This window comes from Oncorhynchus keta, unplaced genomic scaffold (genome assembly GCF_023373465.1).
Source record: "Oncorhynchus keta strain PuntledgeMale-10-30-2019 unplaced genomic scaffold, Oket_V2 Un_contig_6244_pilon_pilon, whole genome shotgun sequence".
NCBI classification, from domain to species: Eukaryota; Metazoa; Chordata; class Actinopteri; order Salmoniformes; family Salmonidae; genus Oncorhynchus; species Oncorhynchus keta.
The window spans coordinates 1,170,287-1,194,239 of record NW_026288751.1 but is presented as its reverse complement, the minus strand read 5'-3'; the positions used below and the strand labels follow the sequence as shown (position 1 = coordinate 1,194,239).

The 23,953-nt window shown below is 44.3% G+C and overlaps 1 protein-coding gene across 1 annotated transcript in view; it reads left to right on the top strand.

Moving 5' to 3' along the window:
* The window catches only part of LOC118391349 (neurofibromin-like), a 70,561-nt gene that overhangs the window by 12,017 nt on the left and 34,591 nt on the right, over nucleotides 1-23,953 (top strand). Inside the window, exons 7-27 of the mRNA XM_035782670.2 lie at nucleotides 1,429-1,504; nucleotides 4,805-4,962; nucleotides 5,043-5,216; nucleotides 5,354-5,482; nucleotides 7,882-7,956; nucleotides 8,756-8,887; nucleotides 15,820-15,954; nucleotides 16,270-16,383; nucleotides 16,486-16,565; nucleotides 16,715-16,838; nucleotides 17,056-17,302; nucleotides 17,475-17,548; nucleotides 17,671-17,754; nucleotides 17,871-18,212; nucleotides 18,319-18,458; nucleotides 18,574-18,696; nucleotides 18,941-19,024; nucleotides 21,576-21,692; nucleotides 21,817-21,998; nucleotides 22,262-22,473; nucleotides 22,722-22,883. Of these exons, the coding sequence (XP_035638563.1) occupies nucleotides 1,429-1,504; nucleotides 4,805-4,962; nucleotides 5,043-5,216; nucleotides 5,354-5,482; nucleotides 7,882-7,956; nucleotides 8,756-8,887; nucleotides 15,820-15,954; nucleotides 16,270-16,383; nucleotides 16,486-16,565; nucleotides 16,715-16,838; nucleotides 17,056-17,302; nucleotides 17,475-17,548; nucleotides 17,671-17,754; nucleotides 17,871-18,212; nucleotides 18,319-18,458; nucleotides 18,574-18,696; nucleotides 18,941-19,024; nucleotides 21,576-21,692; nucleotides 21,817-21,998; nucleotides 22,262-22,473; nucleotides 22,722-22,883 (2,964 nt within the window). The remainder of the gene's footprint in view (nucleotides 1-1,428; nucleotides 1,505-4,804; nucleotides 4,963-5,042; nucleotides 5,217-5,353; nucleotides 5,483-7,881; nucleotides 7,957-8,755; nucleotides 8,888-15,819; nucleotides 15,955-16,269; nucleotides 16,384-16,485; nucleotides 16,566-16,714; nucleotides 16,839-17,055; nucleotides 17,303-17,474; nucleotides 17,549-17,670; nucleotides 17,755-17,870; nucleotides 18,213-18,318; nucleotides 18,459-18,573; nucleotides 18,697-18,940; nucleotides 19,025-21,575; nucleotides 21,693-21,816; nucleotides 21,999-22,261; nucleotides 22,474-22,721; nucleotides 22,884-23,953) is intronic.

Sequence of the window (23,953 nt, the reverse complement as noted above, 5' to 3'; positions counted from 1 at the left end):
CCTGCTCTAGTGCAGTGTCTGTTGACTTTCTGTGGAGCTGCTCCTCCTGCTCTAGTGCAGTGTCTGTTGACTTTCTGTTGCCCTGCTCCTCCTGCTCTAGTGCAGTGTCTGTTGACTTTCTGTGGAGCTGCTCCTCCTGCTCTAGTGCAGTGTCTGTTGACTTTCTGTGGAGCTGCTCCTCCTGCTCTAGTGCAGTGTCTGTTGACTTTCTGTGGAGCTGCTCCTCCTGCTCTAGTGCAGTGTCTGTTGACTTTCTGTGGAGCCACTCCTCCTGCTCTAGTGCAGTGTCTGACTTTCTGTGGAGCTGCTCTAGTGCAGTGTCTGACTTTCTGTGGAGCTGCTCTAGTGCAGTGTCTGACTTTCTGTGGAGCTGCTCTAGTGCAGTGTCTGTTGACTTTCTGTGGAGCTGCTCCTCCTGCTCTAGTGCAGTGTCTGTTGACTTTCTGTGGAGCTGCTCCTCCTGCTCTAGTGCAGTGTCTGTTGACTTTCTGTGGAGCTGCTCCTCCTGCTCTAGTGCAGTGTCTGTTGACTTTCTGTTGCCCTGCTCCTCCTGCTCTAGTGCAGTGTCTGTTGACTTTCTGTGGAGCTGCTCCTCCTGCTCTAGTGCAGTGTCTGTTGACTTTCTGTGGAGCTGCTCCTCCTGCTCTAGTGCAGTGTCTGACTTTCTGTTGCCCTGCTCCTCCTGCTCTAGTGCAGTGTCTGTTGACTTTCTGTGGAGCCACTCCTCCTGCTCTAGTGCAGTGTCTGTTGACTTTCTGTTGCCCCGCTCCTCCTGCTCTAGTGCAGTGTCTGACTTTCTGTGGAGCTGCTCTAGTGCAGTGTCTGTTGACTTTCTGTGGAGCTGCTCCTCCTGCTCTAGTGCAGTGTCTGTTGACTTTCTGTGGAGCTGCTCCTCCTGCTCTAGTGCAGTGTCTGTTGACTTTCTGTGGAGCTGCTCCTCCTGCTCTAGTGCAGTGTCTGACTTTCTGTTGCCCTGCTCCTCCTGCTCTAGTGCAGTGTCTGTTGACTTTCTGTGGAGCCACTCCTCCTGCTCTAGTGCAGTGTCTGACTTTCTGTTGCCCCGCTCCTCCTGCTCTAGTGCAGTGTCTGACTTTCTGTGGAGCTGCTCTAGTGCAGTGTCTGTTGACTTTCTGTGGAGCTGCTCCTCCTGCTCTAGTGCAGTGTCTGTTGACTTTCTGTGGAGCTGCTCCTCCTGCTCTAGTGCAGTGTCTGTTGACTTTCTGTGGAGCTGCTCAGGCATCTGGATACACTTCAGTTACACTAACCGTCTGTGGCTCGCCAGAAGCCCCGGTCTTGAAGCTTGACAATACAATCAGGACGGGAAATATTGTTGCAAGTTGGTGTGTTGTTGATAGTCTTCTTTGCGAGTAGAAGATGGGTACAGTGCTTCCCAGGCAGGTGGTGTGACCCCCTTTCCCCCCCCCTCAGGCCTTCTGGAACTGGGTGGAGAACTACCCTGATGAGTTCACCATGCTGTACCAGAGGCCACAGACAGACATGGCTGGTGAGGATGCAGTTGCAGTTCTAATGTGATGAATCATACTGTACCTGTCAAAAGTTTGTACACCTACTTATTCAAGGGCTCTTCTTTATTCTTTTCCTATTTTCTACTAGAGGTCGACCGATTATGATTTTTCAACGTCGATACCGATTTATTGGAGGACCAAAAAAAAGACTATACCGATTAATCGGCCGATTTTTAAAATGTATTTGTTATAATGACAATTACAACAATGCTGAATGAACACTTATTTTAACTTAATTTAATACATCAATAAAATACATTTGGTCTCAAATAAATAATGAAACATGTTCAATTTGGTTTAAACAATGCAAAAACAAAGTGTTGGGGAAGAAAGTAAAAGTGCAATATGTGCCATATAAGAAAGCTAACGTTTAAGTTTCTTGCTCAGAACATGAGAACATATGAAAGCTGGTGGTTCCTTTTAACATGAGTCTTCAATATTCCCAGGTAAGAAGTTTAGGTTGTAGTTATTATAGGAATTATAGGACTATTTCTCTCTATACTATTTGTATTTCATATACCTTTGACTATTGGATGTTCTTATAGGTACTTTAGTATTTCCAGTGTAACAGTATAGCTTCTGTCCCACTCCTCCCTCCTACCTGGGCTTGAACCAGTAACACAACGACAACAGCCACCCTCGAAGCAGTGTTACCCATGCAGAGCAAGGGGAACAACTACTCCAAGTCTCAGAGCAAGAGACGTTTGAAACGCTATTAGCACGCACCCCGCTAATTAGCTAGCCATTTCACATCACATCGTTACACCAGCCTAATCTCGGGAGTTGATAGGCTTGAAGTCATAAACAGCAGAGCTGCTGGCAAAACGCACAAAGTGCTGTTTGAATTAATGTTTATGAGCCTGCTGGTGCCTTCCATCGCTCAGTCAGACTGCTCTATCAAATCATAGACTTAGTTATAACATCATAACACACAGAAATGCGAGCCTTAGATCATTAATATGGTCGAATCCGGAAACTATCATCTCGAGAACAAGACGTTTATTCTTTCAGTGAAATACAGAAACGTTCCATATTCTATCTAACGGGTGGCATCCATCAGTCTAAATATTCCTGTTACATTGCACAAACTTCAATGTTATGCCATAATTACGTAAAATTCTGGCAAATTAGTTCCCAATGAGTCAGGCGGCCCAAACTGTTGCATATACCCTGACTCTGCATGCAGTGAATGCAAGAGAAGTGACACAATTTCACCTGTTTAATATTGCCTGCTAACCTGGATTTCTTTTAGCTAAATATGCAGGTTTAAAAATATATACTTCTGTGTATTGATTTTAAGAAAGGCGTTGGTGTTTATGGTTAGGTACACGTTGGAGCAACGACAGTCCTTTTTCGCGAATGCACACTGCATCGATTATATGCAATGCAGGACACGCTAGATAAACTAGTAATATCATCAACCATGTGTAGTTATAACTAGTGATTATGATTGATAAAGTTTAATGCTAGCTAGCAACTTACCTTGGCTTCTTACTGCATTCGTGTAACAGGCGGGCTCCTCGTGAGGCAGGTGGTTAGAGCGTTGGACTAGTTAACCGTAAGGTTGCAAGATTGAATCCCTGAGCTGACGAGGTAAAAATCTGTCGTTCTGGCCCTGAACAAGGCAGTTAACACCGTTCCTAGGCAGTCATTGAAAATAAGAATGTGTTCTTAACTGACTTGCCTAGTTAAATAAAGATTTTTTTTATTTTTTATTTATTTATTTTAAAAATCGGCAAAATTGTCGTACAAAATGACTGATTTCCGATTGTTATGAAAACTTGAGATCGGCCCTAATTAATCGCCCATTCTGATTAATCGGTCGACCTCTATTTTCTACATTGTAGAATAATAGTTAAGAGATCAAAACTATGAAATAACAAAAAAAGTGTTAAACAAATCTAAATATATTTTGACTGCTTTGCACACTCCTATTCTCTCAACCAGCTTCACTTGGAATGCTTTTCCAACAGTCTTGAAGGAGTTCCCCAAATGCTTAGCACTTGTTGGCTGCTTTTCCTTCACTCTGCTGTCCAACTCGACCCAAACCATCTTAAATGGGTTGAGGTAGGGTGATTGTGGAGGCCAGGTCATCTGATGCAGCACTCATCACTCTCCTTCTTGGTCAAATAGCCCTTACACAGCCTGGAGGTGTGTTGGGTCAATGTCCTGTTGAAAAACAAATGATAGTCCCACTAAGCGCAAACCAGATTGGATGGCGCATCGCTGAAGAATGCTGTGGTAGCCATGCTGGTTAAATGTGCCTTGAATTCTAAGTAAATCACAACAGTTTCACCAGCAAAGCACCATCACACCTCCTCCTCCATGCTTCACAGTGGGAACCACACATGCGGAGATCATCCATTCACCCACTCTGCGTCTCAAAAAGACACGGCGGTTGGAACCAAAATTCTCAAATTTGGACTCATCAGACCAAAGGACAGATTTCCACCAGTCTAATTAATGTCCCTTGATGGTGTTTCTTGGCCCAAGCTAGTCTTCTTATTGGTGTCCTTTAGTAAGTGGTTCCTTTGCAGAAATTCGACCATGAATGCCTGATTGACGCAGTCTCCTCTAAACAGTTAATGTTGATGTGTCTGTTGCTTGAACTCTGTGAAGCATTTCTTTTTTGGCTGCAATTTCTGAGGCTGGTTAACTCTAATGAACTTATCCTCTGCAGCAGAGGTAACTCGGGGTCTTCCTGTTGTGGTCCTCATGAGAGACAGTTTCATCAAAGCGTTTGATGGTTCTATCCATAATATGGATTTGGTATTTTACCAAATAGGGCTATCTTTTGTACCTTGTCACAACACAACTGATTTTCTCAAACGCATTAAGAAGGAAAGAAATTCCTCAAATTCACTTTTAACAAGGCATAACTGTTCATTATAATGCATTCCAGGTGACTACCTAATGAAGCTGGTTGAGAGAATGCCAAGGAGTGTGCAAAGCTGTCATCAAAGCAAAGGATGGCTACTTTTAAGAATCTCAAATATAACATCTATTTTGACTTAACACTTTTTGGTTAATACATGAATCCATGTGTGTTATTTCATAGTTTTGATGTCTTCACTATTATTCTACCATATTTAAAATAGTAAAAATAAAGAAAAACCCTTGAATGAGTAGGTGTGTCCAAACTTTTGACTGGTACTGTATGTCTGTTATTGACTGCTGTTGCTTGGTTGTGTCTTTCCCAGACTGTGTGTTATTGACTGTGTTGTTGCTTGGTTGTGTCTCTCCCTGACTGTGTTGTTGCCTGGCCGGGTCTCTCCCAGACTGTGCAGAGAAGCTGTTTGACCTGGTGGACAGTTTTGCTGAGAGCGCCAAGAGGAAGGCAGCCGTGTGGCCACTGCAGATCATCCTCCTCGTCCTCTGTCCCGACATCACACAGGACATCTCCAGAGAGACTGTAGAGGACACCAAGGTCAACAAGGTCAGACACAACCCACCCACGGGGCAGGGCACTCACAATAGGGTTCTAATCAGTACACTACTCTTCTCTGTCCCTAACAGAAACTGTTCCTGGAGAACCTGAGGAAGGCCCTTGCCGGCCACGGGGGCAGTAAACAGCTGACTGAGAGTGCTGCCATCGCCTGTGTCAAACTCTGCAAGGCGTCCACCTACATCAACTGGGAGGACCACTCTGTCATCTTCCTCCTGGTGCAGTCCATCGTAGTGGACCTTAAGGTGAGCATCAGCCACAGATTGTCCTCTGATCATCAGTGTTATGGGAAGGTATTATAAACATAGTATCCAGTATTAGTCACCAGTGGTAACCAGTCACAGCTGATGCTATGGACTTTGTTTCTCCCTTCTCCTGTCAGGCCCTGCTCTTCAACCCAGCCAAGCCTTTCTCCAGAGGGGCGGGAAGCCAGAACGCAGACGTGGACCTCATGATCGACTGCTTTGTCTCTTGTTTCCGCATCAATCCCCACAACAACCAGCATTTTAAGGTATTTATTTGTGTTTATTAAGGATCCCTGCAGCTACTCTTCCTGGGGTCCAGCAACATTAAGTCAGTTATATATACAGTTTAAAATATTACATGACATTACATTTCACAACACTTACCCAAAAATTGAGTGTGTTCCTTCAGGCCTCTACTCCACTATCACATATTTACAATACAACATCCATGTGTATGTACATGTCTTATCATGTGTGTCTGTGTCTGTGTGTGTTTCTTCACAATCCCTGCTGTTCCATGCGGTGTATTTTTATCTGCTTGCATCAGTTACCTGATGTGAAATAGAGTTCCATGTAGTCATGGCTCTGTGTCGTACTGTGTGCCTTCCATAGTCTGTTCTTGGCTTGGGCATGTCTTCTGGGGTATTCATGGGTGTCCAAGCTGTGTGCTAGTAGTTTGAACAGACGTCTCAATGCATTCAGCATGTCAAAACTTATTTGAAAAACAAGTAGTGATTGTCAATCTCTCCTCCACTTTGAGCCATAAGAGATTGACATGCATACTATTAATATTAGCTTTCCGTGTACATTTAAGGGCCAGCCGTGCTGCCCTCTTCTGAGCCAATTAAAATTTTCCAAGGTCCCTCTTTGTGGCACCTGACCACACGATTGAACCGTAGTCCAGATGTTACAAAACGAGAGCCTTTAGGACCTGCCTTGTTGATAGTGTTGTTAAAAAGACAGCAGTGCTTTATTATGGATGGACTTCTCCCCCATCTTAGCTACTGTTGTATCAACATGTTTTGACCATGACAGTTTACAATCCAGGGTTACTCCAAGCAATTTAGTCACCTCAATGTCCACATTATTCATTACAATATTCAGTTGAGGTTTAGGGTTTAGTGAATGATTTGTCACAAATGACAATGCTTTTAGTTTTTGAAATATTTAGGACTAGCTTATTCCTTGCCACCCATTCTGAAACTGACTGCAGCTCTTTGTTAAGCAGTGATTTCACGCGCTGTAGAAATGATGTGTATAGTGTTGAGTCCTCGGCATACATAGCTTTACTCAATGGCATGTCATTAGTAAAGATTGAAATAAGTAAGGGGCCTAGACAGCTGCCCAGGGGAATTCCTGATTTTACCCGGATTATGTTGGAGAGGCTTCCATTAAAGAACACCCTCTGTGTTCTGTTAGACGGGTAACTCTTTCCAGGCTCTGTCGAAACCGGGAGACCCATGAGGCGGTGCACAATTGGCCCAGCGTTGTCCAGGGTTAGGGGAGGGTTTGGCTGGCAGAGATGTCCTTGTCCCATCACGCTCTAGCGACTCCTGTGGCGGGCCTGGCGCATGCACGCTGACACGGTCGCCAGGTGTATGGTGTTTTCTCAGACACATTTGTGTGGCTGGCTTCCGGGTTAAGCGGGCATTGTTTCAAGAAGCAGTGCGGCTTGGTTGGGTCGTGTATCGGAGGACGCATGGCTCTCAACCATCGCCTCGCCCAAGTCCGTATGGGAGTTGCAGCGATGAGACAAGACTGTAACTACCAATTGGATATCATGAAATTGGGGAGAAAAAGGGGTAAAAAAAAATATCTATTGGGACAGTTAACTCTTTATCCACAATATAACAGGGGGTGTAAAGCCATAACACATACGTTTTTCCATCAGCAGACTATGATCGATAATGTCAAAAGCCGCACTGAGGTCTAACAAAACAGCTCCCACAATCTTTTTATCATCAATTTCTCTCAGCCAATCAATTATCAGTCATTTGTGTAAGTGCCGTGCTTGTTGAATGTCCTTCTCTATAAGCGTGCTTACAGTAAAATAGCATTGTATCTGGCCAAACACAATTTTTTCCAAAAGTTCACTAAGGGTTGGTAACAAGCTGATTGGTTGGCTGTTTGAGCGAGTAAAGGGGGGCTTTGCTATTCTTGGGTAACATAATTACTTTTGCTTTCCTCCAGGCACACTCTAGGCTTAGATTGAAGCTATGGCAAATAGAGGAGGGCCAATTTCGTCCGTTATTATCCTCAGTAATTTTCCATCCAAGTTGTCAGACCCCGGTGGCTTATTGTTGAAAGACGATAATAGTTTTTTCACTTCTTCCACACTCACTTTACGGAATTCAAAATTACAATGCTTGATTTTCATAATTTGATCAGTTTTACTTGGATGTGTGATGTCGCGTTTGTTGCTGGCATGCCATGCCTAAGTTTGCTAATCTTGCCAATGGAAAAAATCATTCAAGTAATTGGCAATATCAGTTGGTTTTGTGATGAATGAGCCGTCTGATTCGATGAATGATGGAGCTGAGTTTTGGAGTATAGTATTTCATAGAAAGGGTTGTTGATGCACACTTTTTAACCACATACTGGTGTGTTGAAGTAAGGACTCTGTGATCCCTGATTAATCTCTCTTTATTTTTCCCCTCCATTTCAGGTCTGCCTGGCGTCATCCTCCCCTCCAACCTTCCACTTTGTCCTGGTCAACTCCCTACACAGAATCATCACCAATGTAAGTGTGTGTTGTCATGGCCTAACATAGGGTTAAGGGATCAATCAACACACCAAATGCCAATGTCCAGTGCCACTATTCAAAGTATATAAAGTGACCAATGCTGTGTGCACACAGTGCATGTCTAGAATGACCAGTGGTAACCTTATCTGTGGTGACTTTGTGTAGATGATGTCACTACTGTATACACTGGGCTGGCTCTATTACCCAGCCATTAGATCGACTACCATCTCACTCTGGATGAGCCATGCAGGGAGAGGAAGTGCTGCAGACACTCATGTGGTTTGTGTGTGTGTGTGTTTGTGTGTTTCAATAGGAAGTGCCTGAGGGAAGATTTCATACAGAGACCCTTTTATTAGCTCCCCATGTGCCTAGGAGACTATGTGTGAGGGAGTGAGAGTATAACTGGTCTCTCTCTCACCCCCCTCACGCAAAGCACTTCCTGTCTGTGAGCAGAAGTCAGAGGCTGCTTTTGTTCCTGCGTGTCTCTGTCTGTCTGGGTTGGTGGGTGTGTAACGGAGAGTATGAGAGTACAGCTGCCATCTTTCTCCCCTCCAGGCAAACTGGAGAAGTCTCATCTCTCCACCCTAACAAATCCTACTGGGCTGAAGGCCCCATGTCACTTTCTGAATGAGTTTCGATTGGGATAAGACTCAACACCCACTTACTATTTAACCTACAGGCCCTTGTATTATCCAAGTCTCTTTACAGGATTCTGTTTCAAATGTTTTCTAATGAAGCCTACAGTAGATTTGTTTAGAGGATTGAGTTGAACCCTCTGTCCATTCCTTTGCTGCAGTCTCCATTGGACTGGTGGCCTAAGATTGATGCGGTGTACTGCTACTCAGGAGAGCTGAGGATCATGGTTTCTGAGACGCTGGGCCACGTGATGAGGGGCTGCAGTACGCACGCTCCCCTCCGCATGACTCCGGTAAGACACACACACACAACAAAACACACACTCTTGGAAACAAAAACATACTCAACAAACCCAAATATTAGCAGTGTGCATGATTCTTTTTTTAAATGAATGGGCCATGTTGGGATGAGATGTAATTCAATGCCAGACTGCAGTGTCTGTGTGGTTTTACTGTGGAGAGCAGGAGCTTCACAGCAACGGGAGCAGCAATCCCCCCTCTTTCTTTTTTTTCTCCAAATAAGAACTTATACATACAAACAACAAGTTACAGACGCACTCAAACAACGACTACATCTCCTCTGCCCAGACCCGTATGCTCACACCCCCATCCTTAGTGCATTATTATTTGCCACTTGGCCTTAAATTGTACCAATTTGTTTTTCGTGGTCGCCCATGCTATTTTAATAATATATCATTCAATTTTTCCATTATGTACATGATGGCGGATTGATTGATTTCCAAGTTTTTAGTATGTTTTTTTCAAGATGAGTGAATCGTCCAGCTCATTGGGTATCTCACTACACCACTATATGCAATGTCATGAAATATGCGGACAGATAGATTAAAAGAAAGTTTACATTGCAATACTTCTGACAGCCAACTTTCTTGCTCCGTCCATACATTTTGGACTTCATAGCATTCCCAGAAAGCAAGTAGTTTTACACTTAAGACATGACTCTGCTGTTGTGCTGTAGACTTGAGTTTTCTCTCTTGTATAATAAATTGTAAACATTTAGTTTATACAGGATTAAACATACATTTTCGTTATGTGTAATTTCGTTACTTTTGCGCCAACTTTCCCTCCATCTTGTGATAACATCATTTGGTTCCAATCTTGGTTCCAATAGTTTTTTTTCTTTTTTATAACTCAAATAAGATTCATTCAAGGTTGCTCTGATGTTTCGAAAATATTTATATTCGAAACTTTTTGATACACTACATGACCAAAAGTATGTGAACACCTGCTTGTCGAACATCTCATTCCAAAATCCTGGGTATTAATATGGAGTTGGTCCCCCCCCAGCCTCCACTCACTAGATGTTGGAACATCGCTGCAGGGACTCCAGTCAGCCACAAGAGCATTAGTGAGGTCAGGCACTGATGTTGGGCGGTTAGGCCTGGCTTGCATTCGGCATTCCAATTCATCCCAAAGGTGTTCTATGAGGTTGAGGACAGGGCTCTGTGCAGGCCAGTCAAGTTCTTCCACATTGATCTCAACAATTCATTTCCGTATAGACTTCGATTTGTCCATGGGGGCATTATTATGCAGAAACAAGAAAGCGCCTTCCACAAACTGTTGCCACAAAGTTGGAAGCATAGAATCGTCTAGAACAGTGGTTCCCACATTTTTATAGTCCTGTACCCCTTCAAACATTCAACCTCCAGCTGCGTACCCCCTCTAGCACCAGGGTCATTGCACTCTCAATTGTAGTTTGTCATCATTGTAAGCCTGCCACACACACACACACACACACCACACACACACACACACACTATACGATACATTTATTAAACATAAGAATGAGTGTGAGTTTTTGTCACAACCCGGCTCGTGGGAAATGACAGAGCTCTTAAAGGACCAGGGCACAAATAATATAATAATCAATCATTTTGCTCTTTATTTAGGCATCTTACATATAAAACTTTATTTGTTAATTGTGAGTCTCAGTCTTAAATCATTTTACACACACAGTCTGTGCCTGTATTTAGTATTCATGCTAGTGAGGGCAGAGAATCCACACATACTGTAGGTATGTGGTTGCAAAGGGCATCAATGTCTTAACAGCGCGTTTTGCCAAGGCAAGAAACTCTGAGCGCAGCCCAATCCAAAAATCTGGCAGTGGCTTCTGATTAAATTACATTTTCACAGAACCGCTTGTTGCAATTTCGATGAGGCTCTCTTGTTCAGATATCGGTAAGTGGACTGGAAGCAGGGAATGAAAGGGATAAGGAATACAGTTGTTTGTTTCATCAGTTTCGGGAAGGTACCTGCGTAATTGCACACCAACTCACTCCGTTGCTTTATATCACATTTGACATTGTCCGCAAGCTTGAGTTCATTTGCACACAAAAAAATCATACAATGATGGAAAAACCTGTGTGTTGTCCAACTTCTTAATCAGCCTCAATTTTGTCCCGCATATTGAATACAAATGGACTGTTTGAAAATGTGAATACATTTTTATTTGGCGTACCCCTGACAGCATTGCGCGTACCTCCATACCCAGTTTGGGAATTCCTGGTCTAGAATGTCACTGTATGCTGTAGCATTAAGATTCCCCTTCACTAGAACTAAGGGACCTAGCCTGAACCATGAAAAACAGCCCCAGACCATTATTCCTCCTCCTGGCCTCCACCAAACCTAGATTCGTCCGTCAGACTGCCAGATGGTGAAGTGTGATTCATCACTGCAGTCGATGAATGGCATTGCGCATGGTGATCTTAGGCTTGTGTGCTGCTGCTTGGGTATGGAAACCCATTTCAGTTCTTGTGCTGACGTTGCATCCAGAAGCAGTTTGGAACTCTGTAATGAGTGTTGCAACCAAGGACAGATGATTTTTAAACGTTACACGCTTCAACACTCGGTGGTCCCGTTCTGAATTTGTGTGGCCTACCACTTCGCGGCTGAGCCGTTGTTGCTCCTAAACGTTTCCCCTTCACAATAACAGCACTTACAGTTGACTTGGGCAGCTCTAGCAGGCCAGAAATTTGACGAACTGACTTGTTGGAAAGGTGCTATTGTATGATGGTGCCACGTTGAAAGTCACTGAGCTTTTCAGTAAGGCCATTATACTGCCAATGTTTGTCTATGGAGATTGTATGGCTGTGTGCTCGATTTTATACACCTGTCAGCAACCGGTGTGGCTGAAATAGCCAAATCCACAAATTTGAAAGGATGTCCACATACTTTTGGCCATATAGTGTATATGTCGCAAGTGAAAGCCTTGTGTTGGGAGTTCATACAATACCATGTCTGGAAGGTTAAAACCACCCTCGGACTTAGTTGATGAAAAACTTTCCTTTTTATTCTATGAATTTTATTTGCCCACGTTAAGTCTTATTACTGAGTATACTTTTTTAAAGAATGTCTTTGGTGGGGTAGGTGGTATTACAGAAAATAAATAGAAGACCTTTGAGCCATGCCATTCTTATTTATGGAATGCATTTCAATTAACAAGTGTGCATTGTAAAAGTCATTTGTGGAATTTCTTTCCTTCTTAATGTGTTTGAGCCAATCAGTTGTGTTGTGACAAGGTAGGGGTGGTATACAGACAATAGCCCTTATTTGGTAAAATACCAAATCCATATTATGGCAAGAACAGCTCAAATAATCAAAGAGAAATGACAGTCCATCATTACTTTAAGACATGAAGGTCAGTCAATCTGGAAAATTTCAAGAATTTTTCTTCAAGTGCAGTCGCAAAACCATCAAGCGCTATGATGAAACTGGCTCTCGAGGACTGCCACAGGAAAGAAAGACCCAGAGTTACCAATGCTGCAGAGGATAAGTTCATTAGAGTTAACAGCACCTCAGATTGCAGCCCAATTAAATGCTTCACAGAGTTTAAGTAACAGACACATCTCAACATCGACTGTTCAGAGGAGACTGCGTGAATCAGGCCTTCATGGTCAAATTGCTGCAAAGAAACCACTACTAAAGGACAACAATAAGAAGAGACTTGCTTGGGCCAAGAAACACGAGCAATGCACATTAGACCGGTGGAAATCTGTCCTTTTGGTCTGATGAGTCCAAATGAGAGATTTTTGGTTCCAACTGCCGTGTCTTTGTGAGACGCAGAGTAGGTGAACGGATGATCTCTGCATGTGTGGTTCCCACCAAGAAGCATGGAGGAAAAGGTGTGATGGTACTTTGCTGGTGACACCATCCTGTGATTTATTTAGAATTCAAGGCACACTTAACCAGCATGGCTACCACAGCATTCCTCAGCGATACTTCATCCCATCTGGTTTGCGCTTAGTCGGACTATCATTTGTTTTTCAACAGGACAATGACCCAACACACCTCCAGGCTGTGTAAGGGCCATTTCACCAAGAAGGAGAGTGACTGAGTGCTGCATCAGATGATCTGGCCACAATCTCCCGACCTCAACCCAATTGAGATGGTTTGGGATGAGTTGGACCACAGAGTGAAGGAAAAGCAGCCAATAAGTGCTCAGCATATGTGGGAACTCCTTCAAGACGGTTGGAAAAGCATTCCAGGGGAAGCCAAGAGTATGCAAATCTGTCATCATGGCAACGGATGGCTACTTTGAAGAATCTCAAATATAACATATATTTAATGTAACTTTTTTAAATTTATTTATTTATTTGGTTACTACATGATTCCATATGAGCTATTTCATAGTTTTGATATCACTATTATTCTGCAATGTAGAAAATAGTAAAAATATAGAAAAACTCTTGAATGAGTAGGTGTGTCCAAACTTTTCACTGGTACTGTATATAAATCTGATAACTCTCTTGATAACCATCTTTGATAACCACTCACTTCCCTGTGTGTGCGTGTCATCTTGCTCATATCTGTGTGTTTGGTCTACTCATCTCATGGAAGTGAAGGACGGCAGAGGGAACTCTCTGACATCATTGACTCGGTGGTGCTTCTTTGTCCTCTGCTTATTTTCTCTTTTCATATTGCCCCGTTCTTTCCTTCTCCTCCTCCATTTTCTTTGACCTGGCTGCTGCCGCTCACTCACTCAGATGCCAACCTGTCACAGTCACTGTTTTGCATGGCAGTGGGCGTCTGTTGCTGTAAGTATAACTGCCACCCCTACCACTCCCCACACTTCCTCCTTCCGACTCCTCTGCAGCTGACCTCTAACCCCTGACCCCACCCTCAGGCTACCACAGATAAGAGAGAGCCCCTGTCGTCCTCCACCTCCTCTGTGCTCTGGTTGAAGTGAGCCTGTTTCCGACTCCTCCCTCCACTCCATCTCATCTGTATGCTAGGCTAGCTCCTGGAGCATGCATCTCAGTCTGTTAGTGCTGAGCGATTTTTAGTGCTTTTTGAGGTCATTTCGGTTATTGAAAAATAACCACTGTTTTTCGATTTTCGTTAAGATGTAATTCAATATTAAATGCACTATGCACTATGCATAATGTGGATTGAATGCTGTAACTAAACAGAATACAACAATTAATAAAAGGCCAATGATGTTTGTGACTATTACTGCTTATTAACCATTGTTTATTCACATTAATTTATTAAAATATTTCAGATTGTTTTATTTTATTTATTATTTAGTTCCAAGTCATCTCATCTCTATAGATCTGCTGCCTACGCTGTCTGACAAAATCACTATTTTAGTAGTTCTTCAAAGTAAATGAGGCATACTTTTGTTATTGCTGAATACCAATTATCAATCACTTAGATGATGTATTTTCAGGTAGATAACTCACAAAGCAACTGCTCTCTGTCTCGCACGTTCTTCTCTCTTCTCTCCCTCAGTGTCTGCCCCACACAGACTGGACAAATCAAATCAAATTTTATTTATATAGCCCTTCGTACATCAGCTGATATCTCAAAGTGCTGTACAGAAACCCAGCCTAAAACCCCAAACAGCAAGCAATGCAGGTGTAGAAGCACGGTGGCTAGGAAAAACTCCCTAGAAAGGCCAAAACCTAGGAAGAAACCTAGAGAGGAACCAGGCTATGTGGGGTGGCCAGTCCTCTTCTGGCTATGCCGGGTGGAGATTATAACAGAACATGGCCAAGATGTTCAAATGTTCATAAATGACCAGCATGGTTGAATAATAACAAGGCAGAACAGTTGAAACTGGAGCAGCAGCATGGCCAGGTGGACTGGGGACAGCAAGGAGTCATCATGTCAGGTAGTCCTGGGGCATGGTCCTAGGGCTCAGGTCCTCCGAGAGAGAGAAAGAAAGAAGGAGAGAATTAGAGAACGCATACTTAGATTCACACAGGACACCGAATAGGACAGGAGAAGTACTCCAGATATAACAAACTGACCCTAGCCCCCCGACACAAACTACTGCAGCATAAATACTGGAGGCTGAGACAGGAGGGGTCAGGAGACACTGTGGCCCCATCCGAGGACACCCCCGGACAGGGCCAAACAGGAAGGATATAACCCTAATGACAAATAGGCACACAATGGATTATGGTCTTAGTAGTTAATTACCACGCTTACTACACTAAACCATGTGGAACATTGGCCTGTTGGAAACTAAACTCTACTAAATCGCCCAGTTCAGGTTTGATGTGATTTATCTCTAGAGAAACTGCACATTGAGCTCACAGAAAAAAACTGAACAAATAGAAGTTAAAGTAATTGAACAAATGTTGGTCAATTAGTTGTTTTAAAAATAAAAACAATGGACTTGTTGGTTAATTTCTCAGCACTACAGCCTGTTGAGGCTGAGTTCTACTTGCACACTCACTAATACTTTGGATTGTTCATCATCTTTATTTGAACTCCTAAATGGAGTATTTTAATATAATCACAGTGTTGATATGCCTTCAAACTAGGTTCTATGGATGGCTACTTGGTTGTGTTTATCACCTGTGAACAGATGAGAGGCCTATAGATTGTTTTGGTGCATAGTTGAATATTACCTTCAAACACCACTAGAATGCTATTTCCTCATCCATAATTCCTGTTTGCAGTGTCCTGGTGTTTGTGTGTGGGCCTGCCCATGATGGTTTAGGCATGGCTCCTGTCTGTTTGTCCACCTCCAGTTTCATGGCCCACCAATGAAGGGCACTTATGAAACAGTGTCTCTCTCCCTCTCTCTCGCGCCCCCTGTTTGACCCTTGATTCCTTCTCTCCTGGTGGCTCTCCTGATCCCTGTGCGCTGGGTCACTGTCTTAATTTTTCCTTGTTTACCTTTCTCTTTTCTATCACTCTCCTCATATTAAAATAATGCTCCTGCTAATGGCTAGTCTCTACTGTTCGTTTCCTTCAGAGTCTGACCTTCAAGGAGAAGATGACCAGTCTGAAGTTCAAGGAGAAGACCACAGACCTGGACACGCGTAGCCACAAGTACCTTCTGCTGGCTCTCGTCAAGCTCATCCATGCTGACCCCAAACTCATGCTACATGTTAGTGTTTGCTCTGTTTACTTTAGGACTCCTGGACAGAAATAATGTGTCTTTTGCTGTTTGAGGATGGCCGTGTAACACTGTAGTTGTACTTATCCTTTATTTCTACATTTGTTGTGTTGGATTAAGCGATTTATCATTGTTAATTCCACTTGCAGGGTTAGAGTTAGACAAATTAGCCAAGTGTTAGGTTAGAGACTTGCTAGAAAGTCTTAGGGCTCAAACACACCAATAGCGTTTGCCTGCCGAAAGTACTTGCGAACCGATGTTACATGTAGAATTGTGTGTGTGTGTGTGTGTGTGTGTGTGTGTCAGAACCCGGGTAAGCAGGGTCAAGAGATCCAGAGCAGTACAGCAGAGCTGATCACCGGCTTGGTGCAGCTGGTGCCTCTGGTCAACATGGGAGAGTGTTCACAGGAGGCCATGGAGGTGAGCCCAATCTCTCGTTCTCTCACACTCCTTTTCTCCATTATGGTTACATTTTGCCACAGTAGCTAAAACATACTCCTTGTGTTCTCTTCCTTTTTATAGGCCCTCTTGGTCCTTCATCAACCTGAGGCCATAGAGCTGTGGAACCCAGATGCTCCCATTGAAACCTTCTGGGACATCAGGTAGCCTCAGCCCTCCTTTTTTATCTATATTGTTTTATAGATGTTCTCTTATCTTAGATGCCAGTTAAAATTGAGTGTTCGTTGATGCTGATTGGTTAGCACAGATGGAGGTCACCAGTTTGACTGTGATTGGTTGTTGTACCCTACAGTTCCCAGGTGCTCTTCTTCATCTGTAAGAAGCTGGTTGGCCACCAGATGATCAACAGTACAGAGATCCTTAAGTGGCTGAGGGAGATCCTCATCTGCAGGAACAAGTTCCTCCTCAGGAACAAGGTGAGCCACAGTGTTGTGGGTTTTGTAGTCCTTATACCTGTGGGTCTCATCCAGGAGGGCACAAGGTTATAGAAAGTTCAGAATTATATTTAGGCATATTTGTCTTTTTGAGTAAAGCAAAAAGGTAGCTCTAGCATTCAGAACCCCCTCCTGAATGTGACCTTTGTTTCACTATTCTCCAATGTTCTAACCGTTCTGTCCTGTCTTCCTCCCCCAGGAGCGGGCCACGGTGGGCAGCGGCATCCCCAGCTGCAGACAGGCCCAGACCAAACTGGAGGTGTGTCTCTACATGTTCCTGTGGAGCCCTGACATGGAGGCCGTTCTGGTGGCCATGTCCTGCTTCAGACACCTCTGTGAGGAGGCTGAGGTCCGCTGTGGAGTGGACGAGGTCCCGGTCCAGACCATCCTGCCCAACTACAACACCTTCATCGAGTTTGCGTCCGTCAGCAACATGATGTCCACAGGTTAGTAGTGAATGAACGCGCTAATGACCTATAACCTGGAGTTGACGGTGCTTTGTCTTATGGTGTATAGACAGAGTACCACCTCTAGAGGGCAGTCACAGCATGAGAGCTCAGCAGGTGATGATGTCTGAGAGGCCAAGGCTCCTGTCATGGTGTGTTTGTGTGTTTTCAGGCCGGTTAGCCCTGCAGAAGAGAGTGATGGCTCTGTTGAGGAGGATCGAACATCCTACTGCAGGAAACACAGAAGTGAGAGTGGCCTGCTGCTGTGCTTCTGTTCATACCCTTATGCTTCAATATGGAATGATGTTTGTGAAACACGATATTCACATCAACTCAACATTTGTTTTGTTTTATAATCTTCCCCATAGGCATGGGAAGACACGCATGCAAAATGGGAGCAGGCGACCAAATTAATCCTCACCCATCCCAAAACTAAGCTAGAGGATGGCCAGGCAAGCAGACATCCATTAGCCTGTTCTTATGCATTCTCCTTACGCACATCAAAATACACTTCACAAATGAATTGGTTGTGGATTGATGTTGTCCCTCTGCTCCTATCTGTGTCCAGGAGTGGATCAACATGACGGGCTTCCTGTGTGCTCTGGGAGGTGTGTGTCTGCAGCAGCGCAGCGCCCCAGGCCTGGCCACCTACAGCCCCCCCATGGGGCCTCTCAGTGAGAGGAAGGGCTCCATGATCTCCATGGGTTCCTGTGAGGGGAACACGGAGACGCCCCTGGGCCGCTTCCTGGACCGCCTGCTGTCCCTCATGGTTTGCAGCCATGAAAAGGGTGTTCAGATCCGGACCAATGTTAAGGATCTGGTGGGCCTGGAGCTCAGCCCAGCTCTTTACCCCATGCTCTTCAACAAACTGAAGAACAGCATCAGCCGCTTTTTTGACGCACAGGGGCCGGTGAGAGGAACACATACATATGTACAGTGAAAAGGGTTGTACCTGTAAATCCAAAGACACTGTTAACCTGTGTGGTAAAATGTATAATTTTTTTGTATCTGTGTAGGTTCCCATCAATGACACTAACACCCAGTTTGTGGAGCAGACCATCGCCATCATGAAGAACCTACTGGACAACCACACTGAGGGCAGCTCAGAGCACCTGGGACAGGCCAGCATAGAGACTATGATGCTCAACCTGGTCAGGTAAAAGCCTTCGCTCCTCTCCTCCATGGCATGCTTACCCTGGACTATGAGACCGTTGGTGCTGTGATCACACTGCCCACTCTCATTCTCCCCATGCCCTGTGTTGTTTTGGCAGGTACGTGCGTATCCTGGGCAACATGGTCCATGCCATCCAGATGAAGACCAAGCTGTGTCAGCTGGTGGAGGTGATGATGGAGAGACGAGACGACCTGTCCTTCTGCCAGGAGATGAAGTTCAGGTAAGCGATCGAGACGACCTGTCCTTCTGCCAAGAGACAAAGTTCAGGTGAGAGATCGAGACGACCTGGCCTTCTGCCAAGAGATAAAGTTCAGGTGAGAATGTCCTCCTTGAGTCTAGACTGTCAGTCAAACATGTTCTGTACTGTCCAGGTTTACCGCAACATATCAACTGATACGTAGTAATACAAAGACCATGACATTGTATTTACATACAGTCAATTAATGTCCATTTGTCCCTGGCAGGAATAAGATGGTGGAGTACTTAACAGACTGGGTTATGGGCACCTCAAACCAGGCGGCTGATGATGATGTCAAGTGTCTTACCAGGTACTGTACTACTAACCCCTCCCCTTCTTGACTGCATGCCTGGACAAGCTCACTGAGGGGAGTGAGCCTCTAGGTCAAACACTCCCCCAGGTTAGGTGCAACATCAGAGATGACATACAATGGTTCCAGACACTACACCACATATCTTTTCTCATACCTTATCTCCCCCAAGGAGGGAGTAACTGGCTCACAGACATTGTGGAGACAAGTATGTGGTTCCCCATTTAATCCCGCCATCCCTTCACATGGTTTAGAATAGGTAAAGACACATTCACATATGAAGACAATGTTCTCTCCTGTCCTCTTCTCTTTCTGATATGCTGCATAGCACCAGAGACATGTGAAAGACAAGCCTGACCTCTCCCCTCTCTGGGCTCCAGGTGACTAAACCCAAGCTGAGGGAGGAAGTGCAACTGCCAACACCAGAGTCCGAAGGGATACATTCTTATAATAAGCATATTATGCAGATAACACATCTTAATTATCTATGTTACCTAACTAATTCCTCACAGTGACCATACGTACATATCCCAACAAGAAGCCATGAATTACAGATGCCCTGCGACAAACCATCAAACAGACAAAGCGTCAATGCAGGACTAAGATCGAATCCTACTACACCGGCACTGACGCTCGTCAGGATGTGGTAGGGCTTGCAAACTATCACGGATTTACAAAGGGAAACCCAGCAGAGAGCTGTCCAGTGAAGCAATCCTACCAGACGAGCTAAATGCCTTTTTATACTCGCTTCGAGGCAAGCAACACTGAACCATGCATGAGAGCACCGGCTGTTCTGAACAACTGTGTGATCACACTCTCTGTAGCCGATGAGTAAGACATTTAAACACATTAACATTCAGACAGATTACCAGGACGCGTTGTCAGAGCATAGGCTGACCGTCTGGCAAATGTCTTCACTTACTTTTCAACGTCTCCCTGACCCAGTCTGTAATACCTACATGTCTCAAGCAGAACACCATAGTCACTGTGTCCAAGAACGCCAACGTAACCTGTCTAAATGACTACCGCCCCGTAGCACTCACATCTGTAGCCATGAAATGCTTTGAAAGGCTCACATCAACACCATCATCCCAGAAACCCTGGACCCACTCCAATTTGCATACCCCCCAAACAGATTCACATATGACACAATCTCTATTGCACTCTACACTGCCCTTTCCCACCTGGACAAAGGGAACACCTACTTGAGAATGTTGTTAATTGACTACAACTCAAAGTTCAACACCATAGTGCCCCTCAAGCTCATCACTAAGCTAAGGACCCTGGGACTGAACACCTCCCTCTGCAACAGGATCCTGGACTCCCTGATGGGCTGCCCCAGGTGGTTAGGTTAGGCAACAATACATTCGCTACACTGAACCTCAAAACTGGGTCCCATCAGGGGTGAGTGCTTAGCCCCCTCCTGTACTCCCTGTTCACCCACGCCTGTGTGGCCGCCCACGACTCCAATACCATCATCAAGTTTGCCGATGACACGATGATGTTGGACTTGATCGACGATGAGACCACCTATAGGGAGGAGGTCAGAGACCTGGCAGTGTGGTGCCAGGATAACAACCTCCCCCTCAATGTCGTCAAGACGAAGGAGCATCCGACCGCAAGATGCTATGGAGGGCAGTGCATACGGCCCAGTACTTAACTGGGGTTGAACTCCAAGCCAAAAGTTAACCGACTAGCTGCCTGTACTAAATTAACCAAATAGCTACCTGTACTAAATTAACCAAATGGCTACCTGTACTAAATTAACCAAATGGCTACCCGGACTATCAGCATTGACCCTTTGACTCTATGCACACACACTGGACTCTACCCACACACTTGTACACTCAATCAGATATACAGTGCCTTGCGAAAGTATTCGGCCCCCTTGAACTTTGCGACCTTTTGCCACATTTCAGGCTTCAAACATAAGTATATAAAACTGTATTTTTTTGTGAAGAATCAACAACAAGTGGGACACAATCATGAAGTGGAACGACATTTATTGGATATTTCTTTTTTAACAAATCAAAAATTTTTTAACAAATCAAAAACTGAAAAATCCAATAAATGTCGTTCAACTTCCTGATTGTGTCCCACTTGTTGTTGATTCTTCACAAAAAAAAATAGTTTTATATCTTTGTTTGAAGCCTGAAATGTGGGAAAAGGTCGCAAAGTTCAAGGGGGCCGAATACTTTCGCAAGGCACTATATATATACACACACACACGCTGCTGCTACTCTCTATTATCTATCCTGTTGCCTAGTCACTTTACCCCTGCCTATACAGTATGTACATACCTCAATTTCCTAGTACCCCTCCACATAGACTCGGTACTGCTACCCCATGTATATAGCCAAGCTATCATTGCTCATTGTGTATTTATTCCTCATGTTACTTTCTTTGTAATTTTTTTATTGTATTCTGCGTTGTTGTGAAGTAAGCATTTCACTGTTACTTCGTAAACAACAGGTTTAGACTTTGAAATGTAAAATGTGATTTGATCTGACCTCTAACCCCTGAACTATGCTTTGCTGTGTGTGATATACAGGGACCTGGACCAGGCCAGTATGGAGGCGGTGGTGTCTCTACTAGCTGGCCTGCCCCTGCAGCCTGAGGAGGGAGACGGAGTGGAACTGATGGAGGCCAAGTCCCAGCTCTTCCTCAAGTACGTCAGCTATCCTCTCTTTACTCACTGTTACTATTGAAGTTCATTACTTATGCAATGTGTCTTACGTCATAAAATGTTCTAAAAGATAATGAGTAGAATATCTTTCTCCTTCTCCTCCCAGGTACTTCACCCTGTTCATGAACCTGCTGAATGACTGCAGTGAGGTGGAGGATGATGGGCAGCAGGTGGCAGGGAGGAAGAGGGGCATGTCTCGACGTCTGGCCTCCCTCAGACACTGCACCGTACTGGCCATGTCCAACCTTCTCAACGCCAACGTGGACAGTGGCCTCATGCACTCAATTGGTCAGTCTGGAAACCTAACATATCAACTTATCAGGAATGAGGCTTAGGCTCACTCTTTGGTTGGCTGCTTCATGTTTAAAGTGCTTAACATGCGAAATTAGATGTAATAGTGAATGTGGCTTTAATTGGATCTCTGTTGATTACATCTAATTCATCATTAGTGTAGGGTCGTTAAAACAATACTTGCCCATGGTCAATGTTCTTTCCTCTTGTCACACTTAGATAAGATTACAATACATGTCTCTCTCTTTCTGTGTGTGTAGGTCTGGGCTACCATAAGGACCTGCAGACGCGGGCCACCTTCATGGAGGTGCTGACTAAGATCCTGCAGCAGGGGACAGAGTTTGACACACTGGCAGAGACGGTGCTTGCTGACCGGTTTGAGAGGCTGGTGGAGCTGGTCACCATGATGGGAGACCAGGGAGAGCTGCCTATTGCCATGGCTCTGGCCAACGTAGTGCCCTGCTCCCAATGGGTATGTAGGCTATTCACCACCCACTGTCCTTTCTCTGGGACCTGAAATCTTTACATTTATATTACACCTGGGGGTGAAAATGGAATAACTTTTAAAGCAAATAGTTTTCACACTGTTTTAGCTTATATTACACCACTGTACCACACTGAGATTGTTGAGGTATGAATATGAATGAATGCGCCAGTGTTGCGTAGATTGTAGGTGTCAGACTGTGAGCTGTGTCAGTAACAATAATTTTCTCTTGTCAGGATGAGCTGGCGCGGGTGCTGGTGACTCTGTTTGACTCACGCCACCTCCTCTATCAGCTGCTGTGGAACATGTTCTCCAAGGAGGTGGAGCTGGCTGACTCCATGCAGACACTTTTCAGAGGAAACAGTCTGGCCAGTAAAATCATGACCTTCTGCTTTAAGGTACACAACATGACATGAAAATGTGGACAAACCTTTTTACGATGCAAAATACCCCTATCTCTGACAAAGGATATGACACACTACAGTTGAATTCAGAAGTTTACATACATTTAGGTTAGAGACATTAAAACTTGTTTTCTCCACAAATGTCTTGTTCATTAACAATAGTTTTGGCAAGTTGGTTAGGACATTTACTTTGTGCATGACACAAGTAATTTTTCCAAAAATTGTTTCCAGACAGATTATTTCACTTATAATTCACTGCATCACAATTCCAGTGGGTCAGAAGTTTACATGCACTAAGTTGACTGTGCCTTTAAACAGCTTGGAAAATTCCAGAAAATTATGTCATGGCTTTAGAAGCTTCTGATAGGTTAATTGACATAATCTGAGTGAATTGGCGGTGTACCTGTGGATGTATTTCAAGGCCTACCTTCAAACTCAGTGCCTCTTTGCTTGACATCATGGGAAAACCTAAAGAAATCAGCCAAGACCTCAGAAAATAAATTGTAGACCTCCAAGTCTGGTTCATCCTTGGGAGCAATTTCCAAACACCTGAAGGTACCACTTTCATCTGTACAAACAATAGTACGCAAGTATAAACGCCATGGGACCACACAGCCGTCATACCGCTCAGGAAGGAGACGCGTTCTGAACATACTTTGATGCGAAAAGTGCAACTTAATCCCAGAACAACAGCAAAGAACCTTGTGATGATGCTGGAGGAAACAGGTACAAAAGTATCTATATCCACAGTAAAACAAGTCTTATATCGACACAACCTGAAAGGCCACTCAGCAAGGAAGAAGCCACTGCTCCAAAACCGCCATAAGAAAGCCAGACTACGGTTTGCAACTGCACATGGGGACAAAGATTGTAGTTTTTGAAGAAATATCCTCTGGTCTGAAGAAACAAAAATAGAACTGTTTGGCCATAATGACAATCTTTATGTTTGGAGGAAAAAGGGGGAGGCTCACAAGCCAAAGAACACCATCCCAACTGTGAAGCACGGGGCTTTCAGCATCATGTTGTGGGGGTGCTTTGCTGCAGGAGGGACTGGTGGACTTCAC